The following is an 18,873-nucleotide window of genomic DNA, read 5'->3' as shown; positions in this document are numbered from 1 at the left end:
GGTAACCCTTTCTACAACATGTGTTAATTAAAGGTGAGGTCAATTTCCATCGTCCATGTGATGTCGTTGACCGAAAGGGAGAGAGCCATGCATGCACGCACGTAGTACAAACTACACAGAGTACTAATATAAGCGGCTGGCTAGCAAGACATGAGTGAGTGAGTGAAAACCTAGTCAGGTAGTTGGCTCAGCTCAGGCGGCAAACTTTAGGAGTAGGTTGATATATAGCAAAGCTCTCACTCACATTCACCTCTCGCAACTATATATAATATAACGAACCAAACCGGGCACGCACGTATATAGCATAGCATAGCATAGCTGCAGGGTGCAGGCTGCAGAGAGCGAGCTGCAGCGCCATGGGCAGGCCGCCGTGCTGCGACAAGGAGGGGATCAAGAAGGGGCCATGGACGCCGGAGGAGGACATCATCCTGGTGTCCTACATCCAGGAGCACGGCCCGGGCAACTGGCGCTCCGTGCCCATCAACACGGGCCTCATGCGCTGCAGCAAGAGCTGCCGCCTCCGCTGGACCAACTACCTCCGCCCCGGCATCCGGCGCGGCAACTTCACCCCGCACGAGGAAGCCATCATCGTCCACCTCCAGTCCTTGCTCGGCAACAGGTGGGCCGCCATTGCTTCTTACCTCCCGCAGAGAACCGACAACGACATCAAGAACTACTGGAACACCCACCTCAAGAAGAAGCTCAAGAAGCAGCAGGCCATCGGCGCCATCTTCGCACCACCCGACTCCTCCTCGTCGTCCTCCTCCATCGTAGTACCACCCGCCGCTACCACCACCACCACCACCGTCGACCACCACCACCGTGACATGCTCGGCGCCAACCTCCTCGTCTCCTCCAAGGACACCTACTACTACGCGCGCCCACCAGCCGAGGCCGCCGCCGTCGCCCGCCGCTCGCCGTTCGCCGCCGACGGCGACAGCTCCTCGTCGTCGTACGCCTCCAGCATGGACAACATATCCAGGCTACTCACCGGCTTCATGAAGCAGCAGCACGACGACGCTGCTGCTGCTGCCGACACCAAGCCCCCGGCCCCGGCCGCCCAAGTCAACAGCCCGCCGCCTGCTGCTTTTCTGTCGCCGTCGTTCCACCACCACATGTCCGCCGGCACCGGGAGTGGCACGCCACCTGCAGCTTCAGCGGCCTACTTCAACGACATGATGCCGCCGCCGCCGCCGCAGCAGCAGGCGGCGCTGATGGGCGGGCACGGCGACTACGATGACGGGCCCAGCAGCCGGCAGCACCTGCAGCCGTCCCCGCTGTCTCCCATCGAGAAGTGGCTGTTCGAAGAGGCTGCCGAGCAGGTCGGCGACCTCATGGATCTGTCCGAAGACTGCTGCTCGTCGGTTCCAATGATGTTCTAGATCAAAAAAAAAAAACAAAGAAGAGAAGAGATCAATAATAATATACTATTATACAATACATATGACAGAGCCCAATATACACACACCAGTTATTAGTTAGGTTGTTGTAATTTTCTGCAAGTTTTACTTTTTTTTTTGTCCTAGAAGGAAGTTATATGCTTACATGTATACTTATTATGTTACATATATATATTCATGCATGAGAGAGAAAAAAACATACATACATATATATACCGGTCAAAGTCAAACACCCCTGTGAAAAGGTCATCTTCCTTTCAGGTGTATACATACATGCAAACGTTACTAGCTAGCTTGTGGTAGATTTGACACTGGGCAATCAAAAAGCCAGAAGAATAAGAGACAGCAACAGGCTAGCTACTAGGAATAAGAGTAACTGAATGACATGTGTAGTAAGCATGTCAGCATGATGTAACCATGGTCATCTGTAGTTCATACTTTTCTTGTTATATATATCTATATATATATTGTTGTTGTGCTTCTTTTAATCTGAAAACACTCCTGAAATCTGAAACGCAGAACACGGCAGAGAGGGCCCAAAAGGAAAAGGAAAAAAAACAAGAATGAATGAACGAATAGGGTGTAGACTTAATGTTTGCAAGATAGAGTAGTAAGCTGCAGCTGAGAGAGGTGCAGTGGTCCCCTGATGTAATGGCAATGGCAATGGCAAGGTCTCCATCAGCAAGCAGAGATGGTCCCTGATCACATTCAGTGCAGAAAGAAGCAAGACCCGTTTTTTTTTCTTTCTTATACGTATGTGTGTGTGCCCGCCCCCTATCCCCATCCCATCCATTTAACACTCACGGACCATTTTCTTTGATTTCTTTTCGAGCGAGCGCCCTTTAATGCTTCTTCCACGGGAAATTGAACAAGTGTTAGAGCATTTATTTACGCGCGCGGTACGTAGCTTTCGTCAGTGGCATGTTACTATACTATATGTGAACGAGCCATCGACATTGGTGGAAAATGCAATTGCTCTATGATCAGATGTCAAAAGTCCCTGTTTGGAAGCAACCCGGTTTTTTTTGGTTTTTAAAGAAACCGAGAATCTAATTTCTATAAACTGAGTCATATCATAAACTGGTATGTTTGGAACCAGCTTATATTAATTTCTATAAACTGGTTTCTTAAAAGCTGAGTGCTTCCAAACGTAACATAACCTAAATAAACCCTAAGAAGATATATACAGCTAGCTCAGGGAACGTTAGTATTCTGTGATGGAGACATTCTCCGACGCGTCCTTCTCTCGTACGCGCGTCCCTTTTATGTTGTTTGCAGGAAAAAAAAAACAGAAACCTCTGCATCTATTCTTCTTCTCCTTCTTCTTTTTATGTTATTTTCAGATAGAAAGCAGAAACCTCCGCATCGATTTTTTCTTTCTTTCTTTCTTTATGAGGAGGACTTGTGCACGTATTGTTTGTCTCATGCAAAGGAGAAAGGGGTTATATATATATATAGGCGACCTACTACAATGCACATGCACACAGCTGCAGGCAAAACAGACACACAAGTTGTTCCATGCTACTGACGGAAATACGGCAATAGCCGTAAACCAAGAACTGAGACAACGTTAACCGAAAGGAACATATTAAACCGTGACCATCCATCTCAGATCTAGCGTTCTCCAAGTCCAACACCTACGCTTTCGTGCACAAGGCAAGATGAAAGAAAGTGGCGAAGAGCGAGAGCTGGGACGGCATGACATAGACAGAAATATGGCGACGTACAGTGACAACGACGGTATATTTCTTTTCCTTGTATATATATAAGATATAATGAAGAACTGAAACGATGCTATATATCAGACCGTTAGATGCATGAGGGCAAAAGCAGCCTGAGAACGAAGTGCTCGAGCTTTGATTGTTCTGCCTGTACAACGCCTAGTCTGTCGCTGGATCGAGTCCTGATGTCGCACACCTGTGAGCAGGGAAGAAACGGGGCTTCATTGGTCTAGATATATGCATGCCTCAGATCAGGTAGAGCTGGACCAGTAGAGGGTCATAATAACAGCGTATAGAGCACGTACTGTTCAAACCGTGTCCCGTACGTACTACCACTCTACCACCAGCCACACGAGAACATCTCCGGCCGGCCAGTAGTGTGCTCCCATAGTCCCAGCGTACGTCTTAGGTTGGTCGTTCTCCCGTCTGCTGCTTGCTGTTCCTGAACAGTAGTCCAGCAAAAACAAAACACGGATGGACGGGTAGAGACGGTGCAGTTGTACACATGTGTTCATGCGAAATCAGTCTTCTTCAGTATGCCAATGATACTCTTCTGTTTTTTACAAAATAATAGAGATATGGATATAAATCTTAAATGGTTTCTTGTGTGTCGTTTTGAACACATCTCTGGCACAAAGAGGAATGGGAGAGGAATGAAATGGCAAAAGTTTTTGGATGTAAAAAAGGTAATTTTCCTTTTAAAATACTTATAGTCTGTTTGGTTAGTGGAATAACCTTGTCCGGAACCAGGTCATCCAACATGGACTCACTCCTTGCAGGTTCGGATGGAAGGAATGGGTTGGTCTGCCTGTTTTGCGAGGAATGGGTAGCTTCTAGATTTTAGTTTTAGATCGGAATGAGTGGATGACGGATGAGATGAATCCGTGACGGTAACCAAACGTTGTTTTTAGGTTCGGATGACTCCGGACCATTGGATGCCTCTAACCAAACACATTGTTAGTGATTCCCCCTCCACCACTCTCTAAGCTAAGAAAAGAAGATATACAACCAATAGTTGACAAAGTTATTTGGAAAGGTAAACTTCTCTTTTATGGGGGAAAATTAACTCTTTCTGAAATCTTGTTTAGCAAGTGTTCCCATTTATTTGATGTCCATCATCAAGTTACCTGGTTGGGCTATTAAAATGAGTAACTCCCAAAGGAGATATCACCTTGCTAATTGGCAATTAATTGCCCAAAAAAAAAGGATCATGGGGGTTTGGGGATCCCAGATCTGAGAAGCCTAAACCTCTGCCTTTTGGCAACCTAGATTTTTAGATATCATCTGAGCAATAATCATACCTTGTGGTCCCAGATTGTGGATCACAAATATAACACGAAAAATCCGAATTTATCTTGCTGTCCCAAGCTGAGGGCTTCGCCGTTTTGGCGAGGTGTCCTCTGGGCGGCGCGAACGGCACACATAAGGTGTTAAATGGAAAGTGGGGGATGCAATGGTAGAAGAATCCGTTTTTTGGAAAGATATTTGGTTTGGCAATTCAAGTTTAGCTACTCAATTTTGGCCACTTTACGTGATTAATAATGAACAAGCTAGAGGTGCCCTCTTTGGAAGATGTTTGGGATGGTAGTGAAGAACTGGATGTGTTTTGTGGTCCTTATGGAAAACCCATAATGCTTTGTGTTTTCAGGGGAAGAACTGGATGTGTGTGTGTGAAGTAGGTGATGTATGTGTATGGCGACTCAGATGCTGAGAAACTGGAAACCTCTCTTCAAGCCAAAAAAGATGGGAGGAGCTGGATTTACACACTTGTGCTTTGGAGAAAGTAGTGGCTTGGGAACCGGTTCTAGTCTCAGATGTTAAGTGCAGTCATAGTCCATGTAACTGATACCATTAAATCTTCAACCAAATGAAAGGAGAGGAGCCCCACCACCTACCTTGTGTGTGAGGCCAAAAACAGGCGGCGAGTACATACGTGAGAGAGAGGGCCCTCGATCTGCATCAATCCAGAAACAAAAAAAGAAGAAGCAACAGTCCCTGTGCACGCCTCTGCGTCGATTCGGACTAGGGATAATAATATGCATGAAACAGACGCCACCGTACCGGCTTAGCTGAACTTGAACGATGTTCATCTGCACTGCACATCATGTGCTGCTAGCTGTGTGGTTGTTCATGGCGTAGTAAGAACTGCATGCTTAATTAACGCACCAACCTACGCTTGCAAAAGAGTCTGGCGTCTGGCTAGCCACACTGACCAGTGTTCTACGGAGAGAGCTAGCACAGCAGCAGCATAGTAAGCATCGATCAGAGGCAAGGCGTGCGTCTCGTCCAGTCCTTGGTGTGTAGTAGCCTGCTGCTGGAGTTTCACGTGAGGGACCAACCAACGGCAGGGGCAGCAGGGACCAGCATACGGCATTATTATTATGGCTCTTGTTGCTCATGCTTATTAATTAATCGCAATGGCAGGGCACCAAGCAATGCATGGACCAGTGGACGGCAGATCATCGAGACAACAAGCTCTCCACTGCCTCTCAGCAAACTCCCTGCAGCATAGCTCTATAGCGATAGCAACAGGCTGGGGACGATATATCAGTTTCGTTGTCTCATACTCCCATCCAATGGCGTTTTACATCTCTGTTCCGATCGTCGATCGACACCAGGCAAAGATCATCAGCCTTCGGTTATCGAACTGGCTAGCTGGAGCGTCGACCTGAAAACAACCGACTTTAATTTGCAGCACACATCCTGACAAGGCAGTTCAGTGACTCCGAACGCTGATGGATCGGATCGGACTAGGGTTCTATCTATCAGTTCTTTTCTAAACAGTTCTTCTGAACTCTCTCCTGTGCGATCGAAGCTCATCAGTACCTTCGTCGTTCTTCATCACAGCTCACCATATCATCAATACAAGCAGGAAAACGAGTCTTTCTGTGCAGAGAGCTAGCTACTTGTTGGCTTACTTCAGCTGCAGAGACCGGCGGGGGGAGGGGGTGGTCCTCGCTCTGATTTTCTCAAGACCGAACGCATTTCGCCATGTGCAGCAAGCAAGCAAGCAGATCGAGCGAGTGAGATCGACGACGACGCACACATTCCGTACCAAGTCGTCTAGTCGAACCTTCATTGGCTGCAGAGTGCAGACACCAGTTGCCGTCTCCTTTATTTCTGCAAAGGCGACGCGATCGATGGACCCGGCCCGAAGCTGAAACCTTTATTATTGGCACCGGCGGCAGCTTGCCCTAAATAGATGATACTAGTCATACTACTACTACTACCCTCGCGGCCCTCGATCAGGAGAGAGTACTCGTGTGAGAATACAATGCGTCCGAAAGCGACGCGTCCGAGCTGAGGCGCGCAAGGACAGTGTCGTCGTCGGCTGTTTAATTGCGATTTAATCGGCGGATGATGTGACGAGAGAAAGAAGAAAGGTCTGACGACGGCCTCAACAATGCTAGCTAGCTGCCTGTGCTCATGCATACTCGTTTAGTCAGTTATAAGTAGCTCCATGCAATAAAAAATAAACTATTTCAGCTTAGCGACCATATAAAGAAGAATAGATTCTATTGTTTGCCTTCTTGTTTTATCAGTCAAGCACAGTATTTTGTACCCTATTGGCTGCATGAGTATCTTCGTGTGCAAAGACATGTCTCACTCACACGTACTCCCTCGGTTCTTTTTTATTTTTCACATTCTAGTTTAAAAATAAACTAGGGAACGATAAATATTCGTTTTTATTTATTTATCACGATTTAGTTTAAAAACGAACTAGTGAACGATAAATATTCGATAATGGAGATATTACATATCATATAGGGCTGTCTGTGTCACAACAATGTTCACGAGAGAGGCAGTGATCTGGCCGGCATTGGGCCCAATGCAACCCTCACCAGAATGCCATCACAATGAATTGGCAAATACCATTCCAGTTTCTTCAAGCATTTGTCCAAAAGGCTACCACTTTGTCTGCCGCCACCGGAAAAAACGTGCACAGCTGCGCTGCCAGTAGTGTTCTAGGTAGTAGGTGCTCAGCAGGCTAGGCTCTTCCTCTAAGACTCTTCCCAGCAATGAACCCTAAGGGCTCCTTTGGGAGCACGGAAACCGACCGGTTTCCTCGGGAGCCCGTCACACCGTGGCCTAGAATGCCCGTGGCGGTCATTGGGCCATTTGGGAGATCAGTCCGCGTGGTAGTAGGCCCTGAGCGCGACGGGTTTCGCTGGGTCGCGCACGTCTCGCCTCCGGAGACCGGGCACACATTCCCGTCGAGCGTCGTTCCCGTCCTCGACTCTTCGCTCCCACCTCCACAACAACGACATCGCTCGAGCAGATAAAACAGCCGAGGGCAGCAGGGCCGGGGCTGGTGTCCCAAACGGCAGCAGGGCAGGGCTCACCTGCGGAGGACGCACTCCCGCGGGCAGCCAGGCGAGCGTGGCGGGGGATGCCTGGGTTGGCCTGCCCCGGCGTAGCCTGTCCTGGCTGCCAAAGGAGCTCTAAATGATTTGTAGTCTAAATTTAGCGGATAATACGTCCGCTATTGACTCCAACAACAATCTGTAAGAGAAACGGTAAAATAGCGGACGCCTTCTACGAACGTTAAAGCCGGATGATCATATACTCTAAATTTAGGGATAAGACGTTCGCTATTGCCTCCAACAATAACCTGTAAGAGGAACTGTAAAAACAACAACAACCTGTAAGAGGAACTGTAAAATAGCGGACGACTTCTACGGACGCTAAAGCCGGAGTGTACTTGTTCATCCTCTCATACAGTTCCTTACTTTTTCTTCCGGGCAGGCCACATTTGTTAGAGGCCGTGCAAATTTGTCTGCTATTATTACTTAGCTGTAGTCGGTTTTAGAATTTAATTAGTCTCTAATTAATTCTTGCATCACATGAACGATTTTCGTTTCTGTGCGTATGATAAGGAAAATACATAATACAATTTTTTGGTAAATTGTTTTACTAAATATGACCGATGATAATTTGTACATAAAAAGAAAATGTATTGTATGAAGTGTTTTTATTTTGCGACATACGCAATTAATTTTTACATGTAAAAACAATGTACATTATGAAATCCGGTACACTATAGACATAGAGGATCAAATTTAGGACACGTTGCTGAAGATGATATAGATGAAATAATTTTTTAGAGCGTGCTGTAAAGAACAAAGAATACATCTTTAGGGGATACAAAGAATATTTATTTAAGGGATAATCAAAGGTGGTCTATAAATAAGAAACATTGCAAAGGCACGTGACCGAATGGAACTTCAGTTAACAAGTCAAGGTCGCTAAAAAGAAAAGGAACTGTTGCAGAAATCTGCCACCAAAAGAGAAACAGAAAAAACAATACCACCACAACAGTGCAGGGTATGAAATAGAATACAACAGAACATCTTGCAGCTTCCACTACAGAGTTCGGATGATTTTCGGTGGACTCCTGGCCGCTAAAAATAATAAGTAAATTTCGGCAGTTCGTACTGGCCAATGAAAATAAAGCAAATTCCTTGCACTATTGAAATATCGATTCAGAAGAATGTCTCAGAAACGCAACCTTTGGACAAAGCTTTGGCTTGTCCGTGTCTTATTTTCTTAACATTATCACATCACAGTCATGACAGAGTTAGTAGCAACGTGACAACATCCCACTCTTAAGTAGGAGTACTAACCAGAGTAGCACCAATGCAAGGACCACCCCAACGGCTCAGCCAGCCAATCCCTGTGTGGTTGTGTAAGGACACCACAGCCATTGCCTTCAAAAAGGACTGACTAGTCTATCACAACCAACTTATTGTCATGAGAATACCACGTATAACCATAGGCTTTCTTGCACAAAAGATTCAGCAGGGGGAACACTGTCACTTCGCTTTCAAAACCTATCCTTGTTCACTTCTTGTTGTCCATGTCGATTTTGCTATACTTTTCCATGGTTTCTCATTGTCCCTAACTAAAATCGTTGGGTAAAGCGGCAGCTGCACTTGAACTTGGGATGCGGGCAGAGCACTTGCTGTAATCCTCAAGGAACAGTCTGTCGCGACGACGCGAGAGGAAGAGATTCCGACAACGAAGGAATTGGGAAGACTTGGTGTGATCTTCAGGCTAGAGCACCCCACAGGCTTCCACAATCTGTACACGACATCGACACCCAGATTGAAGTCAGTACAGCATGAAATTGCATGCATAGATATGCACAGTGGAATTAGAGAACACATGTAATCCATACCTTTCTTGTGTAGTCGTCATACCACTTTGGCCCCTACAGTTAATTTGTGTCTGCATCCAACTAACTAGTTGGCATTCTCTTACATTGTGCCCCAACGATGCATCAGAGGATTTTGGTTGCTCGTTGAGGGGAAATCCTCGTTGGAATGGAAGTGTGATCATAGGTTCAATTCCAATAGGTGCTCCTAGTTCGGTTGCTTCTTTAACTAAATCCATGCTAACATTGAGTCAAGATGACACCGATAGTGCATCTTCCTGCTCGCTGAAATTCTTTGATCTTCTCTGATTTGGTCTCTCGGTTGGTGCTGCTACCATATTCTGTGACAGTTGATCTTGAGAATTGGTATTCAGTTCAAGGTCAAGCAGTGGGCTGAATGACTCGCTCATCAGATTTGAAAAATAACCATTGCCTTCCACAGTCTCTGCCCATGCAAGAGATATTACCAATCGATGTACTGCGCAAGAGATGTTTTGCAAATAAGATGACAGGCACCAGGATGTTCATTTTCTAATTTGTTCATGATCGTGGAGAATAAGGTGACAGACAGTTCATGATGACCTTACAATACAAATGCAATATTCTGTTCTATCTACATATGTCTCTCCACATGAGCATTTGTGTACAGACAAGTGCTTTTTTTTGTATATAAGCAGCCTAGGTCAGAAATAGAGTACAAATGGAACCAACAATGGACTAAAAGGATAAATGGAAGTACAGTTCAAGGTAAACCATGAATAACCAGATCTTCTCTACTGGTTCTCTTCTAAAGATCTAGTGTCAAAAGATAAAGAGCATGCTCCAACTCAACTCTCAAGGAAAACTTAGTATTCCAAAAAAAAAATCATAAAGCATTGCTTTCAAGGTACTCTTAGCATGGCAGGTTCAGAACACATATATAAACATAACATGTGAAGTATAATTGTCAATTGAAAACATACAGGTATGATCAAAATTATCTTGCTATTTGAGCAAAGATGTACATTATACTGATTTTGTTGATTGAAATTTTCATCTCACATGAAAATCACAATTAACTTGATGTCATCAAAAGCAATTGGTTTTATTTTCTCAAAGTTCATCACAGTAAGCAATCTAATAAATTATTGTTTCTATTTCTAAAGAAAACTAAATGGCAATTCCGAGGTCAAGTCTCCAAATTTGTTCAGACACTGATATTATGTCACTGAAATGTGGCTCAGAGTTATATAGCAGGGCAAAAAGAACTTTGCCCAAGCCAGCAAGTTTCTCAGATGGGCAATCATGTGTTAGTAAAACAATTTCTAAACGGATAAATGAGAGTCAACCTATTGCAGTAAGCAATCCTTCTTGTATGCGTGTTTCTGGCCCCCGTAAGGGGTCTTTTGTATCGGGCCTTCTTTAGACCCTGGTTACTTTTCTTCTTAATACAATGAGACGCAATTCTCCTGCACGTTTTCGAGAAAAAAAATATACTGATTGAAGGATGCTCTGCGAAGTGGAGAGCAAAAAAAATGTTGGATAGCACAATACTACATAATGAATAAAAACTGGTAAGACCTGCATTCACACTATGCAATCCAGAAAGCCAGAAAGGAGTAGCAATTCTCAAACAAATTGGTTACTCTTTGGCAATATGTGGTATCCCCTACCTTAAATCACTTGGCAGGAAAAAAAACAAGTTTCCCACTATGCAGCAAAACATATTCTCTCATATCCTCAACATCCATGCATCTTTAATTCACAACTTTTTGAAGGAAGATCTTGCCACTTTCTGGATGTTTTTCACCTCCAGCTGCAAACTCATGAAAAGGCTCATTCAGTTCCATCCAACTCAAGCCTGTTTCTTTTGAGACCCTGTGGAGTTTCATTACTCCCCTCACCTCCTGAGCATTGTTCAAGTTATCAGATTTCATGTATATCTTCAATAAAAGCACAGATGCTCCATCATGATTAGGATCCAACTGCAAAATTTTCTTGGCAGCAAAAGCGCCGAGCTTGAGATCACCATGCATCCAGCATGCTGCTAAAAGAGATCCCCAGATAGGCACATTGGGCTCTAAATGCATTGACTCTATGAGACTAACTGCTTCTTGCATAAGTTTAGCCCTTCCTAGAAGATCCACCATACAACCATAGTGCTCATGCTTGGGTTCAATCCCGTATTGCTGAACCATCGAGCTAAACAATAAACGGCCTTCATGAACTAGACCAGCATGACAGCAAGCATAAAGTAAACTAAGAAATGTCACTTCATTGGGTTCAGCGCCTTCATCTTTCATCTGCTCAAACAGACGTAAGGAAGATTTCCCATCACCGTGCATAGCAAAGGCACTAATCATACTTGTCCAGGTGATAACATTCTTTAGAGGCATTTCATTGAAGACATTCAATGCAAGGTTAATACCCCCACATTTGGCGAACATATCAATAAGAGCATTGCAAATGTGCAGTACCTTATTCAACCCACTGTTCTTAATGAAGGCATGGATCCACTTGGCTTTATCGAGGGAACCTAAATTAGCACATGCAGATATGACACTTAACATGGTAATTTCATCAGACCTGATACCACACTCTTGCATACCATTGAACAGACTCAGTGCTTCGTTAGGCTGGTTACTATCAACATATCCTGATATCATGGCACTCCAAGATACAACATCCTTCTCTGGCATCCCATCAAATATAGAGCGAGCAATCTCGACTTTTCTATTCCTGGCGTACCCAGAAACCATGGCAGTTGATGAGACCAAGTCCTTCCTTGGCATTTCGTTATATAGCTTTTCTGCCATCTCCATGTTCGCACAACTAGCATACAAACTGATGAGAGCACTACTAATGTGAGCGCCGATAATCATGTCCGACACCAACATGTACGAGTGAATGGCTTTCCCGATTCTCAAATGCCTTATATGACCACAAGCTGGTAGAACAGTAGCAAGGATCAATTGGTCTGGAACAACTCCAGAATTCTTCATCTTAGCAAACAGAAGCAAAGCTTCTTTATAGTTCCGAGTCTGACAATAACTGCCAATTGACATCAAAGAGGTCTATAACGGTTTGTAGTGAAAAAAAAAAATGCAGAGGACAAGTAGCATGCGGAATGGAGAATACAGAGTAGCAACAGCAAATGGATTATTTGTAAAGATGACTGCCTGCATTTCCAATTTTGACATACAGTTTCAGAAACAAACATGTTGGCTCAAGCGAGTTGTACCTATCAAGCATGACGCCCCAGGAGACGACGTCCCTCACGGCCATTCCGTCAAACACTTTCCGCGTGTCCCTCACGCACCCGCACGCCGCGTACGCCCCGGCCAGCGCGGTTCCGACAAACCCATCGTCCAGTGCCCCTGTCCTGACGGCCAGCGCGTGCGTGGCCGCGACGTACGCGCCAGCACCCTCGCAGCGCGCAGCGGAGCGGAGCAGGGCCGGAAGCGCTCGGGGCCCCGGTGCGGGCAGGCCGGCGCGGCGGAGGCAGGCGCAGGCGGCGAGCACGAGGCGTGGGGCAGAGGAGGCGGCGGCACGGATGGCGGCGAGGAAGGCCCGGTCAGGGTCCGGGTGGGTCGCCGGCGGTGGGGGGACGGGGTGGCCGCGGCGGAGGAGGACGGCTCGGAGCTGACGGAGGTGGTGCTGCTGCTGCATGTGCACGTTCATTGGCTCCGGCCCACGTTTCCTGAATCGTATGCGCCTTTTCGTTTGTTGGGCTGACGGCTGACCCACAACACCACACGCTCCCTCCCTCCAAGCGTCGACGTCATCGTGTATTCGTGTCGTGCGTCCCTTCTCTCGCCTTTGCCGCCTTCACCGACACGCCGGCGGCCCTCCTCCGCCGCTCTACGTCGCGCCCGCGGCTGCAGTGCCGCGCAGCGCAATCGCCGTCGGAAATTTGTAGCTTTACTGTTGTGATGGCAGTTGGGCCAATTTGTTTTCGCGCCGAAAAACCGAATCACCGGATTGGTCCAAAAGAAATATGTAGCGTGCCAAAGACTAGCTGATTTACCAGTTCTCTCTTCTCATATAATTTGCCCTTGCTAGATATCTAGACCATTGGATCCACTGCAGTACCGGTTGACCAGCTAAATTACCTTTGTCTGGTCAAATACTTGGCATGTTGGAGGTAATATAACAATACTTAACTGTCCTACTAGATATGTGACCGAGGCGTCCTAATAGGGAAGAGAACGTATCTTGTGCGCAAGGAGCGTTGGTGCTCCCATGAGCAAAATCAATGCAGACCACACCCTCCACATCCAACGGTGCTGTGTCAGGGGGTTTTGTAAAATGTTCTTTGCAACTCTGTACATTTTACAAAAAAACCCCTGACGCAGCACCGTTGGATGTGGAGGGTGTGGCCTGGATTGATTTTGCTCATGGGAGCAGCAGGGCTCCTTGCTCATAAGATACGGTGTCAATAGGGAAACCATGTGTCATAAGCACGCATCAGTTACAAGCACCATGCACAGTACCAACTATGAACACACATGCATGTTACATCACATCACACATAAATATCATCCAAGAACAAGAGGGAGGCTGCCGGTGATGGCTCATCAACCGGAGGTAGAGGAGCAGTCGCGGTCTTCGCCGGCCTCCACCTCGCGCCTGTGGAAGCTGCGGTGGCACCCGCAGGCCGCGCACGCCGTGCCCTCGGCGCCCGACGCCATGAACTCGCGGCACCCGTCCACGGCGTGCCCGCCGATGGACGCCGCGTGGTTGCGCTGGCACTCCCGGTACTGCACCACCTTCTTCGCGTCCTTGCTCCTCGCTGCCATGGACGACGACGACGACGACCGGTCTTTCTGAGGCCCCATAGGAACTGAACGCTGGCGATGGCGTGCGTGTTCTTGCCTGGTGTTGGGGACTCGATCGAGAGATGTGGAAGTAGTAGTAGTGGGATCGAAAGGCTGCTGCCTGGGCCAAGGCTTTCTGTTTGGCAAAAATACCCAAGTATCCACACCCGCAAACTCCTGGCTATATATATGGTGATGTATATATTTTTAGTCATCTTTCATTTATGAGAATTTTACTTTCCAAGTGGACCATGAGTCACGAAGCATGATCAGATATTACTCACTAACTCCGTTCTAAAATGAATATCGTTTGACTTTTCTGAGATCAAGTTTCATTGACCCGTTTTATTAAAAAATCATAATTATCGTTTATTTTTATTCTGATTTAGTTTATCATACCATTTAATTTAATATTTTTTATATTTTTACAAATATTTTGAATAAGACAAACCGATCAAACTTTAGGGGAGCTGGGGCGACCTGTCTACTAGCTAGTAGGGAAGAAGAAGGAGGGAATTAGGCGTGAAAAGATGAGAGCTAGCTTGTTCTTTGGACCCATATGTAACACCCGGTTTTAAAGGGACAAAACCGGGTGCATCTCATACATGCGCCAAGAAGACAACATATATAATAACAGAGTGTATAGAGATAAATGTCATAAAACATCAGAGTACTTATTACATAGCGGAAGTCTTATTACAAAATAAAATAATAAAGATAAAGCGAACTAAGGATCGCCGGCGTCAATGTCGACCGAGACACGCCACCTAGATCAGATCGAACTCCTCAGTGTTAGGCGGCTCCTCTTCGACCACCTGCTCTTCTCCTGTGGGGGGGTGTGAGACAGCAAGAGTGAGCTCACATACGTTCATAGCTCAACAAGTCGTGGGGAATAATAATGTGGCATGAACTCACCAAAGGTGGGAGTTCATGTAGTGTAAGGCTGATCAATGAAATAGAGGTTGAGGCTGAGCATTGCTTTTATAAGTTGGTCAAAATTTTATTAGCAATTACTAAGTGTAAGTAAATACCAAACCTTAATAATAATAAAGAACAGTAATAGTAAAATAATCCCAAATGCGATGCAAATGTCAAATTGAATTTAAGTTCCATAATTAATCATGTGAGGGTCCGAGCCGCTCTTGACCGTGAGCACGGCTAGTATACTAGTTTTACACTCTGCAGAGGTTGCACATCTTTATCCACAAGTCGTGTATCCCATGTCGCCTGGGTTTGCAAGGCCCTTAGACACTACCGAGGTGAATGGCTAGGGATCCACTACGAGGCCTTTACAAAGTTCCACTAGCTTCCGAAAACCCGCTACAGTTTATAGGAAGATCCAGTACAGGGTTCCTGGCTGACAGCCATCGCAGCAAAATCAACCAGGGACCTCCCCGCACTGACCTCTCCCCTACTGCCCTTGCCCCTTTCGGGTAAGGTAGTCTTCCACTAGCTTTCCTAATTAGTCAGCCAAGGGCGTCCCATTATACCCTTGTGGTAGCACTGTTTTCCCGGGTGGTCGTTCCATGTTCCCATTAATTTAATGATCTTAACATGAACAATAATAATAACAAGTTAATAACAGAATAATCATGAATAGTGTATCTCCATACCCAATCCACATAAAGCAATAGCAAGTACTACCCAAAAATATTTCAGGGGTGAACAAGGTATAGAGGTAATCAAAACTGGGGTAACATAAAGGCTCCCATCAAAATTATCCTATGCAGATCATTAAAATTAATAAGAACATGGCTGGGAAAGTAAGTGATCAAGGGCACAACTTGCCTTCAATGAGCTCCTGCTCAGCCATCTCTACTTGCTGAACCTCAGAATCCACAGTGGCTTGCTCGTCTACTCGCATCAACACAATACATACATAGTATAGCACAAATTAACATCACATCAAACATGATAATACACTGCGTAAAAATAATCTATGCGTTGCTACGAGACTAACGGAACTTGAACGGATCAAATCGGAGTTAAAACGGAGGAGATACGAATTTCCTAGGGTTTATGTATTTGGTACGAGATTAATTAAGAGATAAATTTTTAATACCATTTTCATGTTAAAACAGAGACACAGGGTGATAAACAACATTATTACAAAATTATAGGAATTGGAATGGATCAATTTGGACCTAATATGAATTTTCTATGGTTTATACAAACTCTAGCAATTATTTAATCATTAAAAATCATTTTCTAAATCCATTTATTTGATTTCTTAACTTCCTGGACTGGGCGCACTAATACAGAGAAGAGCAGGGTCCTCGGCGTAAGAACTCCAAGACACAGAGCACAGTCGCTAGGGACGGCGGGTTTGTTTTCCCTAAAACAGAGGGTTCTATTTGCAAAGTCGGCGATCCGAAGGGGTATCGGTGGTTTTCGGCCGTGAGATCCATTTCCAACGCCCAGGATTAGATCTAGATTATTGCGAACCGGTATTCTCTCTGGACCCTCAGATCGGGGATCGACGGTCGGGATTTAAAATCACGGGATTAAATCTCCCCCGCGCAGATCGAATCCAACGGCTGCGCGCGACCCACCGAAACGGTATCTAATCACTCTAATCAGCGCCGCACACCACCGATCCAACGGTCCAAACCCTATCTGACCCTGGCCCGTTCATCCTGAGATCAACGTCCCTGGTGCTTTCTTCTTTCTTGCGCTCTCCCGGTGAACCGAGCACCCCCTGGCCGGGAATGCCCACGGCCGCGCCATATGGTCGACGAGGTTCGCGGCCCCAAACCCAAATCAAACTAGTCCAGCCCTAAACGGACCCCAAGGATAACACATGGGAATGGTTTCGCTGACCTTCGCGCAGCCGAACACCCCCGACCACGACACGAGCGGCGCCCGAACGACATTCCCCGCACCATGGCCAAATTCATGCCCAATTCGCCCACGATTAACCACGGCGCGACATTAAATAGGTAAAGGAATACGGCGAGGGTAAAGAATCGAGAGTTCACCTAACGCGGAGGTCGAATTGGCGCTAGACTTCACACGGCGGATCAATGGGCGCGATGACGAATTCCGGCCGCCACCGGATTGATTCCCCCTCCAACCCGTCAACGGATGATCCACCGGCAAGCCCCCGAGGCACCGCGGCACACCACGTACTCCCGGACGCCGACCGTGGACGCGGTCAGCACCGGCGCCCCACCCAGCACTCGGCCCTCGTTCTCTCTCGGGTACTAGTGTTTACCGTACAGATTGGGGAAGTGGGGAAACGGAAGGAACGGCGTGTTGGCTTTATCCACGAAGTCGAGGCTCCCGGACGGTTCGCAGGGAAGTTGCGAAGAGGGTTGAACGGAGTCCGTCTTCGCCGGCGAAGGAAGCGGTCCGCGCGGTGCAGAGAAGGGACGAGCTGCTCAGCGTAGAGGGGGGGGGGCACCAGTCATAGAGTCACTGGCGCACGCGTGGAACAAAGGAAAATGAGACTGGAGGCCGGGCCCCACGCGCAGCGAGGACGCGAGATCCGCGCGCGCAGCGAGCCTGACCCGTGGGGTCCTTACGTCAGCGCCGGGTGAGCGCGTGGAAGAGGGTTGAGAGGATGGGCCGGTTTGGGGAGTTTGGCCCAATTAGGGTTTTCTTCCTTTTTCTTTTCTTTTTCTTTTTATTTCTATCCCAACTTCAATTTGAATTCAAATTTTAAATTCAAGCCTTGTGCAGAACTTGTCCTCGAATTTTATTGTGAACTTAGGAAATACCAATTTGGGACATTTATGAAATTTGTTTTATATATTTTTTTTATACTTTCTCCTTCTCATATTCAAAACCCTATTTTTAAGTTTAGGGTTTAATTCTACTTCTAGAAATTATTATATTATTATCATTAACCTTATTATTTTGTTTAATGCACAATCATATAAACTCCAACATGATGCATTTTTTTATCATCTGTTTGAATAAATCTCTAAATTCTTGTATATGCTCTTTTTATGATGCAAATAAGGCACACAACATGTGGAAATCCACTATCTTCCTTTGTACACAAATTTGAGTATTACAAATCCTACCCCCCTTAAAAATAATCTCGTCCCCGAGATTTAAGAAGATCTAGGGAAAAGGTGGGGAAAATCTATACGAAGCTCTTCTTCTCTTTCCCACGTAGCTTCATCCTCACCGTGGTGACTCCATTGGACTTTGCACATCTTTATAACTTTATTCCTTGTAACTCGAGTCAAAGTATCCAAAATCTTGATGGGGTACTCAGCATAAGTCAAATCTTCTTGAACACTAAGGTCTTCCATTGGTAATTGTTCTTCAGGTACCCTGAGGCATTTCTTCAGCTGAGATACATGAAATACATCATGAACCTCCGCAAGATGGTCCGGTAACTCCAATTGATATGCAACTTCTCCCACTCGCTTTAAGATTAAGAAGGGTCCAATAAAGCGAGGGAACAACTTTCCTTTGACTTTAAATCTTCTCATACCCCTGAGTGGTGACATCTTGAGGTGCACATAATCTCCTTCCTCAAATTCCAGTGGTCTTCTTCTGTTATCAGCGTAGCTCTTTTGCCTGGTCTGAGCTACCCTCAAATTCTCTCGAATTATACGAACTTGTTCTTCTGCCTCTTGAAAAAGTTCAGGTCTAAAGATCTGTTTTCCTCTAGTCTGATCCAATATAGAGGAGTCCTGCATTTTCTGCCATACAGAGTTTCAAATGGTGACATCTTTTAGACTGGCCTGGTAAATATTATATGAGAACTCAGCATAAGGTAGATTCTTGTCCCAACTACTACCATGCTGAAGGGCATAAGCTCTCAACATGTCCTCCAATACTTGATT

General features: G+C 46.0%; 3 protein-coding genes across 6 annotated transcripts; 1 reads left to right on the top strand and 2 right to left on the bottom strand.

Moving 5' to 3' along the window:
* The first annotated feature begins 286 nt into the window (after positions 1–286).
* On the top strand, positions 287–1,862 carry LOC541761 (transcription factor MYB60). Its single transcript, XM_008681157.1, has one exon. It carries the CDS (start codon positions 357–359, stop codon positions 1,380–1,382), a length of 1,026 nt encoding a protein of 341 aa, XP_008679379.1. The 5' UTR covers positions 287–356; the 3' UTR covers positions 1,383–1,862.
* A 6,557-nt stretch (positions 1,863–8,419) lies between these two features.
* LOC103654312 (pentatricopeptide repeat-containing protein At4g14820) lies at positions 8,420–13,003 on the bottom strand. Of its 4 annotated transcripts, none has more exons than XM_008681150.4 (5): positions 12,496–13,003; positions 10,928–12,305; positions 10,604–10,723; positions 9,300–9,753; positions 8,420–9,202 (listed from the first exon to the last, which is right to left on the bottom strand). In XM_008681150.4, exons 1-2 carry the CDS (start codon positions 12,933–12,935, stop codon positions 11,012–11,014), a joined length of 1,734 nt encoding a protein of 577 aa, XP_008679372.1. In that variant the 5' UTR covers positions 12,936–13,003; the 3' UTR covers positions 8,420–9,202; positions 9,300–9,753; positions 10,604–10,723; positions 10,928–11,011. The 4 variants fall into 4 exon arrangements, with proteins under 4 accessions (XP_008679372.1, XP_008679374.1, XP_008679373.1 ...); XM_008681152.4 differs by having other exon boundaries at positions 9,300–9,720; XM_008681151.4 differs by lacking the exon at positions 10,604–10,723.
* Positions 13,004–13,343: 340 nt separating this feature from the next.
* LOC118476993 (mini zinc finger protein 1) lies at positions 13,344–14,234 on the bottom strand. Its single transcript, XM_035967478.1, has one exon. The coding sequence runs from the start codon at positions 14,090–14,092 to the stop codon at positions 13,832–13,834; it is 261 nt and encodes an 86-aa protein (XP_035823371.1). The 5' UTR covers positions 14,093–14,234; the 3' UTR covers positions 13,344–13,831.
* Between the last annotated feature and the right edge of the window lie 4,639 nt (positions 14,235–18,873).

Source organism: Zea mays, chromosome 4 (assembly GCF_902167145.1).
Source record: "Zea mays cultivar B73 chromosome 4, Zm-B73-REFERENCE-NAM-5.0, whole genome shotgun sequence".
NCBI classification, from domain to species: Eukaryota; Viridiplantae; Streptophyta; class Magnoliopsida; order Poales; family Poaceae; genus Zea; species Zea mays.
The sequence above is the reverse complement of the archived record's forward strand: the minus strand, read 5'-3'. Positions and strand labels throughout refer to the sequence as shown.

Excerpts from the sequence above, each read along its gene's own strand:
- LOC118476993 (XM_035967478.1), bottom strand. The coding sequence starts at position 14,092 with ATGGGGCCTCAGAAAGACCGGTCGTCGTCGTCGTCGTCCATGGCAGCG.
- LOC541761 (XM_008681157.1), top strand. The coding sequence starts at position 357 with ATGGGCAGGCCGCCGTGCTGCGACAAGGAGGGGATCAAGAAGGGGCCA.
- LOC103654312 (XM_008681150.4), bottom strand. The coding sequence starts at position 12,935 with ATGAACGTGCACATGCAGCAGCAGCACCACCTCCGTCAGCTCCGAGCC. Across the intron at positions 12,306-12,495 it reads TGGGGCGTCATGCTTGATAG|TTATTGTCAGACTCGGAACT; the intron begins GTACAACTCGCT and ends GTCAATTGGCAG.